The 20,928-nt window shown below is 37.3% G+C and overlaps 1 protein-coding gene across 1 annotated transcript in view; it reads left to right on the plus strand.

The window, feature by feature from the left end:
• LOC150074927 (switch-associated protein 70-like) overlaps positions 1–20,928 on the plus strand; it is a 92,585-nt gene that overhangs the window by 58,520 nt on the left and 13,137 nt on the right. The window contains exons 5-6 of the mRNA XM_090389340.1: positions 81–238; positions 5,945–6,090. Of these exons, the coding sequence (XP_090245466.1) occupies positions 81–238; positions 5,945–6,090 (304 nt within the window). The remainder of the gene's footprint in view (positions 1–80; positions 239–5,944; positions 6,091–20,928) is intronic.

Consider the following 20,928-nt stretch of genomic DNA (forward strand, 5'->3'; position numbering starts at 1 on the left):
TTTTTTTTTTTTAGTAAATTTTAGTAAAATTTTTATTTAGTAAATTTTTTTTAAAATTCAGTTATGTTTAACCTCTGCAGCTTTTGAAGTAGCCATTGAACATTCCCAATCCCAAGATTCTTATCAGCGTTATTTAGCAACAAAGAGAAAACGAGAATTACAGAGAACAAAAGCAAAACAGGAAGAGGATGCTGCAAGACAAATGCAAGAAAAAATGGAGCTTGAGGCAGAGAAACAGGTATTTTTTTTATTATGATTAAGGGTAATAACTGTAATATTCAGATCAATTTTCAAAGTTTTTATATATTGGCCATTTGGAGACACATGAAGTCATTATGAGTACAGTGCTCCTTGTTTCTTGTTGAGTAAATTTCAGGGAACCTTTTTTAACAACTACTCATATATAATGATCACATATAATCATTATATATTTTTCTTCTCTGCCGCTTTGTTCATCAATTCATCTGACATGTTTTTTTCTAAATCTTGAACATCTCTTAGTTGGTATTAAATGCTTAGTGGCATCTATGATTATTTCTCTGAATGCTTGCCATATGGCATTTATGTTTTTCAGAAATATTAGTTGGTCATGCTGAAAAGATTTTAAAAAATGTTTGCACCCATTAAAATCATCTTTGTGAAAACAAAAAACCTTCCCTTTTCTTTGTTAGTAGTTACTGCTTTGAATAAATCCCACATCAGTACACTACGATTACTGCCACCTAAAGGTTTTTGTGTAGAAATCAGGTATACTACAAAGGAACACACACATTGTCACCAAAATAACAAACAGGCAAGAAGTGTTACAAGCTGCATTTAATTTAGCCTGTAAGGGAAAATGTGTATGATTATAAGAGAGAAAGGCTTAAAATTACAATATCATTTCTGTTTTTTAAAATATATTAGCAGTTTTTTTTAGCTAATGTATCTTTGTCTAAATGTAAAGCCAAAATAAAATAAAACTTATATCTGTCTCCAAGGAACGAATGTTTTAGTGCCTAAAGGTGTCTTTTGACAACCCACCATTTTTGAGTTGAATAGAGGATAGTTTCAGAGTCAAACACATTTTTTAATGATTTATCTTCTCTTTATATTTGAAACCCATTTAATTTACACTTCCATTTGAGAAAAGCAAAATGGCTTACTGCCATTCTTTTCTAGAACAGTAGCAAAAATTTACCTGAAGAATGTGTAAGTAACATCATACTTTTATTAGAAAATTTGCTGAAATATGACTTGCTGTACCTTCCTTTAACATCTGAAATATATCTGTCTTTTGTACATTTGGGAAAGTTTTTAATTGGTTTAGAATGTGTATTTACTTCATGAAATAAACAAAAACTAGCACATCTACACAGTTTCTCATAATTTTGCTTAAAAAAGTCATATCACAAATGAACTAAACCAGATATATCCAGTATCAATGGATATATCTGGTTTTCATGATTGTGGAAGGTGAACGACTATTTTAACATTTACATTAAACTCAAATTTCAATTAAGAATTAACTACCAAAAGTTGCCCTTTTTTTTTTTCTATCAGTTCAACCTTTTCTGCATTTTTTATTCATTTAATTATTTTTTTCATTCTCATTGCATTCTGTTTCTGCTAAAGCAAAAACTTGGTAACCAGCCCTTAGGCACTTTGAAACTACCACATAAGTTCAGGATGTTGTCATTCCAGATGGTATCTAGCTTCTGGTGGCCACCTTTGCTTTCATGCATCAAAACTTGATAACCAAACAAGTTAAGATCATTTTCTGTTTCACTTATATTGTTGCTTTCTGTTTTGTATAAATTGTTAGAGTATTCTTAAAGAATTCACAGGATTTATAACTAAAGATAAGTATCTAGCTTGTTATTTCAGTTTTTTTTTTTTTTTTAACTTCAAAATAAATTTTAAACATGTGGCTGCTGCCATCAGTACAATGTATTAACAAGTATGTTTTAGCTTTTTCTCAAATATAATTTTTTTTAATCTTTTTAACTCATACAAATATTAAGCTCTCTTAAATGAGTAAAATACAGTATTAATGTAAAGACTTCTACAAATGCATTTTCAAGTATTTGTTGTAAACACTGCTTCTTTTAGTATCACAATGGCTAAATGATATAAGGAAGTGGACTTGTTGTGCATTTGCAAGGGGAAAAAAATAAATAAAAAAACATTGCAGTCACTCACATCTTCCCCATAGTCAAAAAGTGACTATCCAGTTCTGCTTTTAACTTTACCAAGCTTCCTTCCTCAACCACCATGTCAGGCAGTTTATTCCAGAGATTTATCACATTCTGCCCAAAGGTAAACTTTGAGATCCAGCCTTCTGTAATGTCCCAAAATTTTATTATTATTATTTTTAGTTAAGAAAACCCCAAACACAAACTGTATTAGAACTAATAGTACTTAGTTATCATGCATAGGTTGAAGGCTGACTATTTGTCACACTCTGTAGATTGTAATTTTTGGGAAGTATGTGTGAAGAAAGGTTATTCCATGGAACAGAAATAGAAGGGATAAACAAGTAAGAGGAAAAGTTGATTCTATGAGTTTGGAGTTGGGTAGTGAATGAATGTTGACTGTTTTCAGCTTGTGTTTGAACTGGGTTGGAAGAAAGTGAGGGAATTACAGATACCAATTAAGAAAAGTACATATGAAGGTATCTAGAAGTGGCATGCAGCAGAAACTAAATGTCTATGAGACAGAGAGTGGACAGGCTTTGTAAGGGACTGGTTTAGAGATAATCCAATCATTAATAACTTCTTTTTGAATAGAGATATTTATTTATTTATTTATTTTTTTTTATCTTGTGCAAGTTCTTTCGTTAACAGTAATAATGTAACATATCTTTTTGGATGCCAGATGTGTGAACATTAAATGTTCACATTTGTTACTATCTTGTACAAACTTAGGGAACTTTTTTTTTTAGTGGAAAACTTGATGTAAACAAACTAGAATTGTTTGATACAGGTACTTGCTTAATTCACATGGTTCATGGAGTTTTTAAAACAGTACTGGTTGATAGTGAATGGCAAGTAATAAAATTTCTCTTACATTTGTAATTTTTTTTTTTATATTTAAGTAGGGCATGTTTATACTCCAGCATGATCACTAAGTTAGAAGTGTTTACATCTGATGATTTTGACAATGAATACAGTCATTAACCATATTTAGTAGTTGTCAGGTGGGCTCTAACCACGTTCTTTTTACCCAAAGTGAGCAGATTTTGTACATAATTGTGACATCTCTAAGTTCTCCCCTCAAGTTTTGAAAAATCAGTTGGTTAACAAATTCTTTAAAAACGAGGATGAAATTTTCAGTTATAAATGATTTCAGAACAAGGACCATTAATTCAAATTACAGGGGAGGAGGTTTTAGACTAGATTTCAGGAAGTTTTCTTTTAGCCACCGGGCGCCTCTGTAGCCAGGTGGAAAGGAGCAGCAGTGTGTAGCACACGCTTCTTGATTAGACCGGGGTTTGAGCCCGTCACCACCAAATATGGAGGATGCGGAAAGGTCAGGGAATGACCATTGCATATCCCAGAGCAATATGGCCTTAGTTGCTAATGCTCCTAAAAAAAAAAAATAAATAAATAACTTTTAGCCACCAAATGTTGATTGCTGGAACAAGTTAACATCTTTTGATGTTAACTTGTTGAGGCTTAGAGCTTGGAGAAATTTACCTACATGAGGAGGAAAGCACATAATTAGTCTATTTTCTTATCTACTTTTTGAAGTGAAACTTCTTTAGGCATGCTCCAGGCAGTTTTCAGATGGGAGTAACTTGTGTTCATGGATTAACAAAAAAAAAAAAAACGCAACAAAAATGTGACTGTTGCCGTAAGTGAAGGCATTTCGGGCCCTCTGAACAGCCAACTATTGTACTAGGCTAAATGCCCCGGTTTTCGTACGGTCAGCGAAGTAATTGGAATGGTTAGTAATTGGAAGGGTGACCCGGTGTAATTGACTTTTTTTGCCTTTTTTTTTTGCCTGTGGAAAATATTCTTCCCATTTTCACATATCATTTGATTTTGTCAATTGGTAAGGTAATAAAATGTAAATCTGTGCTTTTTATCTTTACTTTTATAGCCTGTGGATAATATTCCTCCTATTTTCACTTATTAGAATTAAAATTAGTAGAATTAAAATTCAATTCATAAACATGATCACAATGATTGGCACTTTGTATAGTGATTATTATTTTGTTATGGAGTGCCCATTGTAAAGCGATTTGATCGTACAGTGATCCAATTGTAAAGCGGGGATCCACTGTAGTGAGCATTTGTAAGGTGTATAGTGCACATTACATGTGCAATGCATTCATGGGTTGACAAAAATCACCAAGAAAATGAGACATGAAATGATTCATCCACCGTTGTACCACTCCGTACCAGGCACAAGCAACACATGACCCAATCAGTACCCTTACTGATTGCATCATGCTATTTCTTTCATCATTCTTCACCGTATTTAATAAAAAATTTTGCCGAAAAAAAAATTTATAATTCAACACGTCGAAGACTAGTAGTGAGCATTGTAAGGTGTATAGAGCACGTATATGTGCAGTGTGACCACCAAAACCACTTCCATTGAGTACAAAGGAGAGAGATCTAAACTATTTCGACAGCAAAAGAAATGACAACATGTGATGGAGTTGAACAAAGAAGCTGTAGAAGGTACATCCACATCTTCAGAGCTTTACATCTCCCCAGAAATGAATTTAGAAGGAGTCATGGAAGTTAATACTGCAAATGAAAATGATGAGTCCTCAAAGCCCAGTCATATACGTAAAGAGAAAAAGCTAAAACTGACTGCCAGAAGTACCTCATCAAATCATTCAACATGTAGCGGGTGTAATACACAGCGGGAGCAGCAACAGTATTTTAAGAGACACTGAAGCATCCATGCACAGTTTAAACGTACATTCCTGCATACTGATTTTGGTTCAAGATTTGAGTCTGTTGTGGGGTGATCAGCTTTGGTTCAAGGAAGAGGTGTAGATTGTAGCAGCTAGAGATGACGCTCTTCTTCAAATGGCATTTCCAAATGAGGATGTAAGTCAAATGTCGACCTGTAACAGTTGTGGTGGCTCTCTCAAGAACAAAGTGATTCTTACTTTATCAAAGCCAAATGGTTTTAAATATGATCTGATGCCACAGCACTTGCTGAAACTAGATTTGGTAACAGAATGTCTCATATCTCCGAGGCTCCCATTCATGCAGATTCATCGCTTGCAGAATTCATATGGTCAATACGGGGATCCTCTGTTAAGTGATAAATGTTTGCTTAAAGAAGTTTCACTTAACTTCTGCTATGCATGCTCGGCACACACAAATTTTTTATATATTTTCTGGTATTTTTTATATCTTTATATTTTTATTATTTATTTATTTATTTATTTTTATTATTTTATTATTGTTTTATTTATTTTTTGGCTGGTGCAGCAAAAGCCTGTGCCTTGCATTATATGAATACTAATTTTGTGGTTGAAGAAAAGCTGATCATGATAATTGTTGGTTGTAGTGTCATATCATAATTGTTTGATATGCAATACATATTTTTGTAATAAAAACAAAAAATAAATTAAGCAATGAAACGTGAGGATGTTTTTCATTCTTAGAATGTTTTGGGAGGATATTTTTTCTTTTTCTTTGTTAATGTTTTTTTTTCTCTACCACAAATATTGTTTTATGGGCATGAAAAAAACAAAAACATAAAATGAATTTGTTTTCAAAAATTGTTAAGCACCTTCAGATCAGTTTGCTAAATCCTGTTGCTCAGAAAGGATATCATTATTGATGTAACTAAAATAAGCTGTATAAATAAAAAGTTAGCTTTTAGTTGTTATAAACTCTCAGCTTTGAATCATTTTTTTCCCTTTTTTTTGTTGATGTGTGTGTGTGTGGCCCCTAATTTTATGTTTTTATTTTGTATGCACACAAAATTCTAGGCCAGGGCAGAAGCTGAAATGAAGCTCATTAAAGAGAGCCAATTGAGGAAAGAACTTGAAGAGAATCAAGAACATATGGCTCGTCTCTTGGAGGAAGAAAGACAAGCAAAAAGGGATGAAGAAATTGTCCGTAGTCTCACCTCTAGGTATGATCTGAGAAATTAAAAACAGCAAAATTCTCATTTTATTAATTTAATTTTTTAATGTGTTGAGTGAAAGAAAGGCATGTGTGGGAATTTAATTTTTAAGAATAACACCTCACTCTAAGTAAGTATTGAGCAAAATTAGTAGCTTGTTAGTTCTAAGTAAACAGATTAAATAATTTTAATTATTTATAAAAGATATTTGGATAATTCTTATCTCATACATGACAGTATTTCAAACCTGCTTTTGGGTAATTTTTTCAAATCGGGGGAAAAAAAAAAAAAAAAAAATGAATATGATTGAAACTAATGAATTAAGTTTGTACTGTTCATAATTGCTTCCATAATACATTCCTAATGTTGTAAATCTGCTTTAACATTTAATAATTTACATATAAAAGTTAAATGCCCTATAAAATCCTAATATATTTGACACATTAACTATCAAACTTCTTACTGCTGTATATCTTGTATGATTTAGCATTAGCATTAGCAGAGACATATGATGCAAGAAAGCAAGCTTATGCAGCATCAGCCAAAAAAAAAAAAAAAAAAAAAAAAAACACTTCCATTTCACCCCTCCATTCGTTCGAAATACCTGTCCAGCTGAGCCTTAAATTTATTTAGGCTATCAACTTCCACAACAAGGAATGGAAGTCTGTTCCACCAACCAACACCCACTGGCTAAAGGCAAATTTCCACACATCTATCCTCAATCTGAGTTTATGTCCTCTCAGGTGATTATTCTGAGCAAGAGGAAGAATCCCATCGGCATTGAGCATGCTCAAACCATTCAAGGCTTTATACACCTCTATCAGATCACCTCATCGGTGCCAAGTCTCCAGACACTGTAATTTGCAAAAATTAAGCCTTTCTTCGTAAGAGCAACCCTTCGTTCCATTCACTAATCTTGTTGCCCTTCTCTGTACTCGTTCCAGCAGCTCTACATCCTTCTTGAAATCAGGCCTCCAGACCGGTATGCATTACTCAAGGTGTGGCCCGACCATTGCCTTATACAAGGGAATAAGCTCCTTATCCCTGCTAGAAAAATTCCTGTATATCATTGACAAGACACCATGAGCTACTCTTGCAGCCCATCTGCACTGTTCACAGAACTTCATATCTGCCAGCACAATTACCCCCAAGTCCTTTTCATTCTCTACCACTGTCAGTGTAGTACCACAGAGTTGATACGTTGCTCTGGGGTTGTTGATGGTCTTGTAACTCTGTGAACACTGAAAGCTTATTGCTGAGATTAAGTCAGTGAATTATGGGTACTCCTGAATGTAATCTTGACTCTGAGATGGAAACAAAAAAGCTAAATATTTTTGAATAGAGATAAGAGTATTCAATGCTATCGGTGCAGTTAATCTTCTGATTGTTAGTGATAAAAGGTCACCAGATTAAGTTAAACTGATAGGGAGCCCAAGTGACAGTGTCCAGGTGAATTTTCTTGAGTGATATAGAGTGATCTTTCTGAGTCATTTTGTTCTGTTTTATTTCCAGTGCCTTTCTTATCCTCAGTTCATTGTAAGCAGTTCTGTTCTTAAGATTTTGAGTAAGAACCCAAGAAGGAAATTCACCCTTCTTTTCTTAGAATATTTATTAATTTTTTTCACTAACAAACTAACTTTTCTAGCCATTTGGTCACTAAGTGACACCGCTCATGCCTTCCCATGGCAGAGTTCTTAAAGGAAAAGTAATTCTTTCAGGGCAAAAAGCAGCAATGATGGACTCAACAAACCAGGAGTTTCCTGGATCTATGGGTCAAACTGAACTCATCAACAGCATGATGATCTTAATCCATCTACTGCCAAGAGACAAAGATTTGAATCAAATCATCCCTCCATGCTTTCTGGTTCTCCACTCTCAAATAGACCAGTCTGTCATTGAACTCTCTCCCTTTGTCATACAAAGGTGTTTAGAACATATAGCTGGTTCACCAAAATAGTTTGCCACTTGAAATCAGGTGACCGACTTGTAGAAATGACAAATTACCGACATTCAGAACTACTTCTAAAATCCACAGCTTTTGGTGGGATTCCTATTAAAGTCACTCCATATGCCACTTTAAATACATCAAAAGGAGTCATTATGGAATGGGACCTCCTAAATAGCTCTGAACATGAAATTGCAATTACAAAACCAAAATGTTATACATGCCAAAAGAATCCTTATTAAAAGAATGGAAAACTGATACCAACCTGCACTATAATACTTACTTTTAACTCTCCAACTTTACCAACATCAGTGAAAGAAGGGATACCCGAACTACCGGGTAAAGTCACACATCCCCAATCCAATAAGATGCTTCAAATGTCAAAAGTATGGCCATTCCCAAACAGTATACAGAGGAATAGCTGTTTGTGCCACTTGTGGCTGAAAAGAACATTCTAATAATGAATGCAACACCATAACTCTTTGCTGCATAAACTGCAAAGGAAACCACTCTGCTTTTTCTAGAGACTGCACTATATGGAAAGAGAGAAGCAAATTCAGAAATATAAAACTGAAAATAAGGTCACATACCAAGAAGCTAAAAAGCAGACACCGTTACAACCAATGATGTGAGAACGTATGCTGTAGCAATGGCAGTTCAGAAAACAAAAGTCACTGGAACACAAACTGATATCTCAGCCCCCCCCCCCCACCGCAACATCTCAGTAGTGGACTGGGCATGCACACTCCTCTCTCAAAAGAAACCAAAAGTCAACCAGGCGAATAACACCCCCATCATTATCTCACCAGATGCTGAAGATCCAACACCATCAAAAAGCAATAAAATTACCACCATTCCTGTAGAAAACAAACTGAAAAAAACTGACACTATGGAAATCGAAGAAAAAGAAGATGAATCAGTCCTGGAAATATATGCAACTGATGATATGGACACTGGTGGTCAACCAACTTTTCCTAGAAGAGAGAGAGAGAGAGAGAGAGAGAGAGAGAGAGAGAGAGAGAGAGAGAGAGAGAGAGAGAGTCTATTGCAACCTGAAAAGAATTGTTACAGAGCATGTACGTTGCAACATACCCGTCACGGCACAGGCTGGGGGTTAAGAAAAAGTCAAAACACACGGTTTTGACTTTTTCAATAGCTAAGACCAAATATTGCATACACTCCTTCAGTGGAATTGTCGTGGGCTTTGAAGTAATCTTAATGATATTACAGATCTCGTTTCTGTCCACAATCCTGCAAGTGTTTGTTTACAAGAAACAAACCTAACTCCACACATAAGCATTACAGTCAAGCACTACAATATATATAGGCAAGATCGCAAAAACACAACAATTGCTCATGGAGGAGTCAGTTTTTTGGTCAACTCTAACATTGTCTAAACATATTCAGCTGCAAACACCTTTAGAAGCAGTCACAGTGTGCATTATGAGTGGAATTACCTTTATAATGGTCTCACACTCTCTTCCACTTAATAATATATATATGTATTGAAAGATATAGAAGATTTAGTTAACCAGTTATCCTCTCCATTCTGTTTGTGGGGAACTTTAATGGGCACCATCCTCTGTGGGGTTCTTTCCACATAGACAGGAGGTTAGGCAAGCAAAGGCAGATTACAAGAAATCTTTGGCAAAGGATGCAAAGAAAAACAGCAAAGAGTTCTTTGCTTATGTAAACTCTAGAAGGTAGGGGATTTTTTTTTTTTTTTTTTTTGTTAGTTGTTGGCGCATCAGCTTCTATGGCCATATTGCACCTCCCAAAGTTTTTGCATTTTACTGTGATCCAAGCCCGAGGTGGGAATCGAACCAGCAACCTTTGGGTTGCCAGACAGGCACTTTACCTACCTGGCTAGCCCGGTCGGTAGAAGGTGGGGGATGAATCAGATTGGTTCACTTAACATAGATGGTTTGACTATTGATGATACTGCTCAAATAGCTGATAACCTGAATGAGTATTTTGCATCTGCATTCACACATAAGGAGTTATTCAAGGAGGGGAATGCCAGAAGTTTATCAAACTCTAACAGGGAGCTAAGTGATTAGAATCAGGGGAAGTCCCCATGAACTGGAGATGTGCAAATGTATTCCCAATTCACAAAGGGGGAGGGGTGCAAAAGGTGACACAAATAATTATAGACCTGTTAGTTTAACTTCTGTTCCAGGGAAAATAATGGAGTCATTGGTTAAAGAGGTCATTCAGGATCACCTAGACAAGACTGCAGTAATAGTTCAGACACAGCATGGGTTTGTAAAGGGAAAGTCTTGTCTGACCAATTTTATTGGATACTATGATGTGGTCACAAAGGAAGTGGATGTAAAAAAATAATTTTGATATCATACACTTGGATTTCAGGAAAGCTTGTGATACTGTTGCACATGGAAGACTGCTGTACAAATTGGAGCAGTATGGCATTAAGGGCAAGTTGCTGCAGTGGATAAAGGGGATGGTTGAGCGGGAGACGGCAGAGAGTGATAATCAATAGACACTGCTCTACATGGACTAATGTTATTAGTGGAGTCCCCCAGGGTTCGGCACTGGGCCCATTGTTGTTTTGTGAAATTATCAGTGATATCAATGAAGGTATATCAGGCTTAATGTCCAAGTTTGCAGATGAGACAAAGGTTGACAGGGTTGTTAATGACAGTAAAGGTAGTATGCTACTGCAACAGGATCTAGAAAAGTTAGGCAGATGGTCTGAGAAGTGGCAACTGAAGATTAACCTTGACAAATGCAAAGTACTGCATATGGGTAGAAGTAACCCGAGAGCAAAGTACAACTATGTTGTACTACACTTAAGGTGGTAGAAAATGAAAAAGACCTGGGAGTAATTGTGAAGTCAGATATGAAGTTTTCTATCATGATATGATATGAAGTTGGTACTTCATATCAAGATATGAAGTACCGTGTGGTACTACACTTAAGGTGGTAGAAAATGAAAAAGACCTGGGAGTAATTGTGCAGTCAGATATGAAGTTTTCTGAGCAATGTAGACAGGCTGCCAGGGCAGGTCATGGGGTTTTGTCAATGATATATAGGAATTTTGCTAGCAGGAAAAAGGTGATTGTCCCTCTGTATAAGGCAATGGTCAGGCCAAGCCTCGAGTACTGTGTACAGGTCTGGAGGCCTCATTTTAGGAAGGATGTAGATTTGCTTGAGTGTGTACAGAGAAGGGGCAACAAGACTGGTAAGGGGAATGAAGGGATCCTCTTACCAAGAGAGGCTTAAGTTCTGCAAACTGCAGTGGCTGGAGACTAGGCACCTGCACGGTGATCTGATTGAGGTGTATAAGGCCTTGAATGGGTTGAGCACGCTGAATTCTGATGGGGATCCTTCCACTTGTTCAGATTACGAACCTAAGGGGCCATAAATTCAAATTAAAAAAGGACAGATGTAGAATAGATGTGCAGAAATTTGCCTTTAGCCAGCGGGTGGTTAATTGCTGGAACAAACTTCCATCTGTTGTTGTGGAAGTTGATAGGTTGAATAAATTTAAGGAGGAACTGGACAGGCATTTGGAGGGAATGGTGTGATTTTTTTTTTTTTTTTTTTGCTGATGCTGCATAAGCTCATACACTTGCTTTCTTGCATCACATGCTACTACTACTACTCATTCAGTTTGTTTTCTATCTGAGCAGGATCATCAACAGTCGAACCATCGATATCAAGTGGACCAATCAGATTCATCCCCTTCCTTTTAGAGTTTATATAAGTAAAGAAATCCTTGCTGTTTTTCTTAGCATCATTTGCCAAAGATTTCTCGTAATCTGCCTTCGCCTGCCTAACCTCCTTTGTGACTTGATTACATACTAGCTTATATCTGCCATAGGCTTCTGTGTCGCCTGATAATTTATATGCATTCCATGCATTTTTCTTCTCTGTCACGAGTCTCATTAGTTCATTTGATAACCATTGCTTGAAGCCTAAAACTTGCACAATATTTCTTAATAGGTATGAAACTTTTAGTAGCTTCCATTATTAATTCCTTGAATGCTTCCCACTTAAAATTTGCTGTTGGTAACATCATCAGTTGACCCCACTGTACAGAATTTAAAAACTGTCTGAGACCACCGTACTCTCCTTTACGGAAGCAAAAACCCTTTCCTTTACCCCTGATGGTAATTATATCTTTAAGTAAATCCCACATCAGTACACTGTGATCACTGCCACCTAGTGGTTCCTTTATTTGCAAATTCGTAATACACGAATGATCATTGCTGATCACCAGATCAAGCATATTACCCTCTCTGGTTGCCTCTCGAACATTCTGCTGCAGAAAACAATCATCCAATAAATCCACAAAAGTTTTACTAGTGTGCAAGTGACCAACCCACAAGTTCCAGTAATATGTCTGGGAAGTTAAAATCCCCATTATAAGATTCTGATTTACTAGCCCACTCTATTTCTCTGTACAATTGTTCATTGTACTCATTCGAGTTATTAGGACTATAACACACTCCTACTCTTATTTTTGCTTTCGCACTGCTTATGTCACACCAAACTGACTCAACAATGCACTGTTCATCTACATCAACTGGATGCACTTCTTTTGATTTTATGTTTTTCTTAATTAACAGCAAAACACCTCCTCCCTGTCTATCCTTTCTGTACACATTGTACTCCCCAAATTCCAATTCTGTATTCCTAATATCCGTGTGACACCACGTCTCTGATATCCCAACAATATCCGCCTTTGATGTCTTGACCAACACTTCAAATTCATCAAATTTATTTACTATACTTCTAGCATTGCTATACATGCAAGTATACATGGACCTATTGTTATTCTTAGTTACCCTAACACATCCCATATACCCACCTGTTTCATGTTGACTGCCATCAGTCCCTGAAACCCTCAGCACCTCTCGCTCCAGGACGCTGCTTATTCTAATAGAAGTAGTGCAAGAATCACCTTCACCTCTGCCTGCAGCTACTTTTAACCTTTTAGTCTGTGAATCCCCCAAAACTAGCAGTTTTCCGACCCACCTAACACTGCCTCAATAGCATCAGCAAATATTCTTGAACCCTTTCTATTTAAGTGTATCCCATCCCTGTAGAAGTAGTCTCTCCTGTTAACAAGCACAGACCATGCTGAAAAAAATTCTACCCCTTGAGCCTTGTACATTCCCTTCAGGGCCGAATTGATTGACAAGGCTCTTATCATGTACTCCCTCCTATCGTGTCTGGGCAGAATTGCAGACTCTTTCAAATTTAATCCTAACTCATGACTTTTTTGCATTTTTATGTAGTAACATAAGCTGTCTTAATTTCTTTTCCTGAAGTTATAACCCATTCCTTTGCCTTTAACTACTGCCACCTCTCTCTCTCTCTCTTTATCGTCCACCGTTAAACTCCATGATCGCTTCCTACTACTGGTTCCTGTACTGTTAGTCCTATTATGTGTTCTGGTTCATGGGTGATGATCAGGTCTAGAATATTCTTTTCCCTATTACTTTCCCTGACATGTTGATAAGAATAACAGTCAACTAGTTGATTCAAAAATTTTGTCCCCCACGACGAATTTCCTTCTCATTTGCTCCAATCAATTATAAATCACCCGTGATAAGACATGCACGCTTACTTGTCCATTTTGCATGTAGGGACTCATCATAATCTTCACAATCACCTGGCTTGTAGATTACCCCCACTCCCATTATACCTTTGCTTCCAACTATCTCCATATAGATTCTATACTATCATATGAAATGTCTGAATCCAGGAAAGCTTTTGTCACACTCAGTCTGCTTTTGATAAGAAGCATGACCCAATTACCCCTTCTATCTGTCTTATCCTTCCTAATTACATTGTGTACTGAGTGGACAGAAATCATGGTATACCTACTTAGTAATGGGTAGGCCCACCTTTTATCCGGATAAGGGCAGTCACATGCATAGAGTCCACTAGTTCACGAAAGCGTTCCACAGGTTTTTTTTTTTTTTTTTTGACATTAGACTTGAACTTCTGTAGACTGTAATTTTCAGGAAATACATATGAAGGATGGTTGTTCCAGAAAACGCCAGATGAATGAATAAACGAGGAAGATGAAAAGCTGGTTCTGTGAGTTCGAAGTTGGACAGTAAATGGATGTTGGCTGGTGGCGGCATGTGTTCAGACTGTTTTGAAAGAAAGAGCGGGAATTATAGAAGCCATTTGAGAAGAACAGTGCCCATGGAAGTATCTGTAAAAAAAGGCATGCAGCAGAAACAGTATGTCTCTGAGACAGAGAGTGGAGAGACTCTGTTAGAGAGGAGTCATTAATTAACTTAACTGCCCTCTTCTGAATGGAATCTAGAAGCATGAGAGAGGTTTTGGGGGCAGCGCCCTAGATGTGGGAACAATATTTCATGGTAGGGCAGATTTTCAATTGGTCCAGAGTGAACAGCTGTTTGGAAGAAAAGTAGCCCCAAGAGCGAAAGAGAAAACCAAGTTTTTCAGATGCAGAGGAAGCAATATTTGTAATGTGCTTGTGTCAAGAGAGATTAGAAGTCAGGGTAATCCTCAAAAGAGATATATCATCTTGCCTATAAATCGGAGTGTCACCAAAGATAAGCATGGGAGCAGAAGAATCCTTTTTGCGAGATATAACACAAGACTGAGTTTTAGAAGGATTGAAATCAACTAAGTTGTCTTTGCCCCACTGGAGAATTACCTGGAGATTGGCATTTAAGGAATTGGTAGCAGATATTCGAGAAGTTGAAGCCGATTGAGCAGGACAAGGTTTTTCAAAATGGAAAGTGGAATGCAATGTGCTATCATCGGCAAAACTATGGATAGGATTTCCAGTCAATGGAAGAAGGTCATTAATATACAAGAGGAAAAGAGTGGGGGAAAGAACTGAACCTTGGGGACACCAGCATTAGTGGAGAAGTTAGAAGACAGAGAGCCATCACCTTCAGTGAGCGATCAGAGAGGAAATTGGATAACCAATTATAAAAAACAGTTGGCAAACCATAAGATGGAAGCTTGTTTAGAAGACCTTTATAACAAACACAATCAAAAGCCTTTGAGATGTCAAGAGCATCTGCTTGTGTTTCATCATACTTTTCAATTGGGGTAAAGGGAAGGGTTATTGCTTCCGTAAAGGCGACTACGATGGACTGAGACAGTATTTAAATTCTATACAGTGGGACCAACTGATGATGTTACCAACAGCAAATTCAAAATGGGAAGCATTCAAAGAACTTATCTTGGAAGCTACTAGGCTTTACATACCAACTAAGAAATATTGTTCAAGGTTTAGGCCAAAATGGATGTCAGATGAACTAATGAGGCATATGGCAGAGAAGAAAAATGCATGGGATACTTACAAATTAACACATGACACAGAAGCCTATGATAGATACAAGTTGATATGCAACCAAGTTACAAAGGAGGTTAGGCAGGCGAAGGCAGATTACGAGAAATCCTTGGCAAGGGATGCAAAGAAAAACAGCAAAGAGTTCTTTACTTATGTAAACTCTAGAAGGAAGGGGATGAATCAGATTGGTCCACTTGATATTGATGGGTCAACTGTTGATGATCCTGCTCAGGTAGCTAACAAACTAAATGAATATTTTGCATCGACATTCACACATGAGGAGTTATTCAGCAAGGGGAATGCCAGAGGTGTATTCAACTCTAGCAGTAAGCTACAGAATCTTGAAATAACTGGGAGTAAAGTGGAGGAGAAACTGTTGAAGATAAACACAAGAAAGGCACCCGGGGTGGATGGGATCTATCCAGTTATATTAAAGGAGGCAGCAAAGGAAGTAAGCAAACCCTTAGCCATAGTTATGAGAGCTTCCTTGGACTCAGGGGAGGTACCCATGGACTGGAAATGTGCAAATGTGACCCCAATTCACAAAGGAGGATCAAAGGCTGAAACAAGTAATTATAGACCTGTGAGCTTAACTTCTGTTCCAGGAAAATTAATGGAGGCACTGGTTAAAGAAGCACTGCAGGATCATTTAGACAAGACTTCAGTTATAGCTCAGACACAGCATGGTTTTGTTAAGGGGAAGTCTTGCCTGACCAACTTGATTGGATACTATGATGCAGTCACAAAAGAGCTGGATGCAGGGAATAACTTTGATATTATATACTTGGATCTTAGAAAGGCTTTTGATACTGTTGCACATGGAAGACTGCTACACAAATTGGAGCAGTGTGACATTGGAGGCAAATTGCTGCTATGGATAAAGGGGTGGTTGAGGGGGAGAAGACAGAGAGTGGTAATCAATGGACACTGCTCATCGTGGACTGATGTTATTAGTGGAGTCCCTCAGGGCTCAGTGTTGGGTCCATTGTTGTTTTCTGTATTTATAAATGATATTGATGATGGTATATCAAGCTTAATGTCCAAGTTTGCAGATGATACAAAGGTTGGCAGGGTTGTCATGGACACTACTGACACTATGCTGCTGCAACAGGATCTGGAAAGGTTGAGCAGATGGGCTGAGAGGTGGCAAATGAAGTTTAACATTGACAAATGTAAAGTACTACACATGGGAAACAGCAACCCCAGAGCAACGTATCAACTCTGTGGTACTACACTGACAGTGGTAGAGAATGAAAGGGACTTGGGGGTGGTTGTGCAGGCAGATATGAAGTTCTCTGAGCAGTGCAGACGGGCTGCAAGAGTAGCTCATGGAGTATTGTCAATGATATACAGGAATTTTTCCAGCAGGGATAAGGAGGTGATTATTCCATTGTATAAGGCAATGGTCAGGCCACACCTAGAGTACTGTATACAGGTCTGGAGGCCTCATTTCAAGAAGGATGTAGAGCTCCTGGAACGAGTACAGAGAAGGGCAACAAGATTAGTGAATGGAACAAAGGGGTGCTCTTACGAAGAAAGGCTTAAGTTTTGCAAATTACAGTGTCTGGAGACTAGGCACCAGCGAGGTGATCTGATAGAGGTGTATAAAGCCTTGAATGGTTTAAGCATGCTCAATGCTGATGGGATTCTTCCTCTAGCTCAGAAAAATCACCTGAGAGGGCATAAATTCAAATTGAGGAAAGACAGATGTAGGATAGACGTGCGGAAATTTGCCTTTAGCCAGCGGGTGGTTGGTTGGTGGAACAGACTGCCATCCCTTGTGGTGGAGGTTGATAGCCTAAATAAGTTTAAGGCTCAGCTGGACAGGTATTTTGAACGAACAGAGGGGTGAAGTGGAAGTGGGTTTTTTTTTTTTTTTTTTGGCTGATGCTGCATTAGCTTGCTTTCTTGCATCAAATGCCTCTACTAATGCTAATGCTAATTGAATCTGTCCATGGGTAACATAAGCCAGAATATCACCAGTGGATCGACACTGACGGAATCCATACTGGTGATTGTTGATCAGATGGAAGGTTTCTAGGTAGTTTCACTTGGCAGTTAATTGATTTCTCAATTACTTTAGAAAGAGTAGAAGTAATTGCAATGGGACGATAATTGAATGCGAGAGACTTATCACCCTTTTTAGGAACTGGTTGGATATGAGTAAATTTCCAAGCAGAAGGAAAAACACCTTTGGAATAAGAAAATGAAAAAAGTGGCATAAAACATTAGTAAGTTCAGGAGCACAGGTTTTGAGAACAAGTGGAGAAATACCATCGGGACCTGGAGCTTTCTTAGCATCAAGATTCGTCGAAGTTCTTCTGACATCCTTTTGACAGAAGACCACAGGAGGCATTGAATGGAGCGTGTTGGGAATGGTGGGAGGTGTTTTACCAAGATCATTAATACATGAGTTGGAAGAAAAATGGGATGCTAGCAGGTCAGCTTTATCCTTGGCTGAAGTGACAACAGAACCATCTGGGTTTGACAGAGGTGGGAGCAGAGATGAGCAAAAGTTGCGGCCAATAGCTTTGGCAAGAGACCAGAATGCTCAGCCAACATTAGGACAAGAAGCAAGTTTTCTACTCTTAGCCCGTTCAAAATCTAGTTTGAACTGATTAATGACTGCTTTACAATTGTTGCGAGCTTTCATGTAGGCAGAAAATGAAACTGAAGAATTGGAAAGAAGCCAATTACGATATGCAACATTCTTCTCTTGAATAGCCTTAGCACATTTATTGGAAAACCAAGGTTTAGATAAGGGACGGGATTTTAAAGTGCAGTGTGTAATAAAGGATTCCATTCCTACAAGAATAATTTCACTGACACGATCAGAGCAAACGTTAACATCAGAAGTTTTGAAACAGTAATCTGACCAAGGAAAAGAAGAAAAGAAGTCTCGCAGGTCATCCCATTTTGCATTCTTGTAATGCCAACCAATACGAGGTTGGGAATAGCCATGAGATAAAGGCTCCATTGGAGAAGAGACAATCACCAAGTTATGATCTGAGGTACCTAAAGAACCACTCTCTTTGACCATGTACTTAGAAGGGTTGTTTGTGAGAAAAAGATCAAGTGTGTTGGCTCTATGGTTAGGATTGTCTCGACCAGCTGGGTCAGTGTGACTAGAAAACGGAAGGCAGCTGGAGTTGTGAACATTAAAATCACCAAGGAAAATTACCTCACTGTTAGGAAAGTTGGACTGGAGAAAGTCAGATTTCCATCTATGCATTCTGCACCACTGTCGTTAATTCTGTCGCATTCCTGGGTGGAGGATCCAAAGCTCGAACAGACCTTTCCACAGCATCCCAAAGATGCTCCACAGGGTTCATATCCGGTTAACGAGGAGTCCATTCCATGGTGGTAAAATCTGCAGAATGCTCTTAGAACCATGTTCTAGTCTCCATGGCTCTGTGGGGGGCACATTGTCCGGCTGGAAGAGTCCATTGCCCTGTGTGTGCACGATGAGCATGAAAGGATGCAGATGGTCTGCAAGAATGGACACTTAACTTGGACCATTCAGAGATGCATCTAGACCAGTGTTTCTCAACCTTTTTTTTTTTTTAATTATCGCTCCCAAAGGGCTTTTTTGACTTTTTTTTTCCCTAATTGCCCCCCATGAAATTTTAAACAAGAAAATACTTTATACTGACTCCTTTTATTCTAAGGGATCCCTCTGCCTGATGTTTCTTAGATAAAAGTTGATGTTTGGTGTGATGTTAGTAAGTTTAATTCTAATGTCTTCTCTTGAACATATATCAGTTCTGTTTCTTTCCTTTGTTAATATTTTATTTACTGATCTAAAACTACTTTCACCCATATAAGATGGAAAACAAAGAACTACTTTGGCCACATCCGACCACATTGTTGGATAAAGAAGTTTATTTGATCCCCACAACTCAGCAATTGCACCCTTTTCAAATTTATATTTGCATTCTTCATTACATTTTCTATGAGTTCTTGAATTTCTTCACTAGCAGACCCTACGTCACATCCAGTTGGGTCTAGCTTCCATGGCTTCACTTCAAAAGAAAATAAATCTGAAAATCTATTTTTCATTTCATCTCTTAAAGAACACAAATGATCTGAATAATTCTTAAGATCATTCTCGGTGAGAGATTCATTGATTTCAGCTAACTTTTGCATACCATGAAATTGTTTTCTCATTAAATTGTTTTCAAATATTTCCAATTTTTCAGTGAAGTCTTTTAATATGCATTTGTAGTCTATCACCATAATTAATTTCGCTTGAAGTTGAAGTGATACTTCATTAAGTTTTCAGAAAATCGAAGCCGTATAGTATATGTTATTTTTTTTGTGTTGATCTCCTTTTCTAAATCTGTCTTCTTCGCTTTCTAAAAAAACTAATTATCATATCAAAAAGGTTTACAAGTCGTGTTAGACAGTTTCCTTTAGAAAGCCATCTGACTTCTGTAATGTAAACGAAGCCTCACATACTTCTTCATTGTCAACACAAAATTTTCTGTAAAGGCAATTATATTTGCTATGTGACTTTATTTTATTGATGGTATTAATAACTGTACTGAGAGATTGATAAAGAACTGGACTAATATTTTTTTTTCCAATCAGATGATGTCGGTGCACAATGTGGTGTATTGCAAGAACTTTGGTACATACTTCCTTTAGGTGGGCTGTAAAACCTTTGTCTTCCAACCATGGAGGTAGCACCATCAGTGGCACAGGATACCAAATGTTCCAGTGGTACTTGTTTTTCATCAAACCATGATTGAAATAATGAGCTATGCCATTATAGAAGGGCCTTATTGTCAATGACTGTGGATTCATCAATCTGAATAGAAAATTTTCTCGTTTTTAGTTTGTCAATTAGCTGCTCTCCAATATTAACTAACATCTCATGTTTGTCTTCAAATTGAATCATTGCTCAATGGCAATGCTTTTAAAATACTGGAAGGATTTTGATGCATCACTGTTGAAATTACAGTCTAATGCCGTTCGTATAACAGCCTCAGTAACTGTATGAGCACTACCAGTTTTTGCAATGATTTCTGCAATTTTATAAGACTGTCATTCCATTGTCATTTGTTTGTGTGTTTTTCTTAAATAAGAAAACAACGGTGTTACATTGCTCAGAATTCTGTTTTAAATTTTTAAAATATTCGATATGTTTAATACCAACTTAATCAGGATGTTTCCTTTTTAAGTGATCTAAAAGTTTTGATAGTAATAATAAGATTCTTTATTAACATAAATTGTATACAATAGTGATTCCTTACACAGAAAGCCAGACAATACGTTGTTTATACAAGTGATGGTTTCATAGCCTCATTCGAAAAAGAACTATTACACAAAAAACACATGGGCTGTCTTGAGTTGAATGGGCTTGCAATAAAACCATGAGCAATTAAATAAAAAAATATAAACTATTTTTATTTAACTCTCATAGCCAAGGTCAACCCAAAAGCACTGTGGTTCAAAAATAAACCACTTCCACAAGGAAACAATAAATCAATACTAATTGTCACTTAGAAAGTAGAAACAATAGAGGTATGAGGTATGAGGTATTGAGGGTCTAGCGGCTCCTGGGATTTCTCCCATCTCCGCGAATGTT

This window comes from Mastigoproctus giganteus, unplaced genomic scaffold (genome assembly GCF_048544385.1).
Source record: "Mastigoproctus giganteus isolate SK-2022 unplaced genomic scaffold, ASM4854438v1 scaffold_15, whole genome shotgun sequence".
Classification (NCBI taxonomy): domain Eukaryota; kingdom Metazoa; phylum Arthropoda; class Arachnida; order Uropygi; family Thelyphonidae; genus Mastigoproctus; species Mastigoproctus giganteus.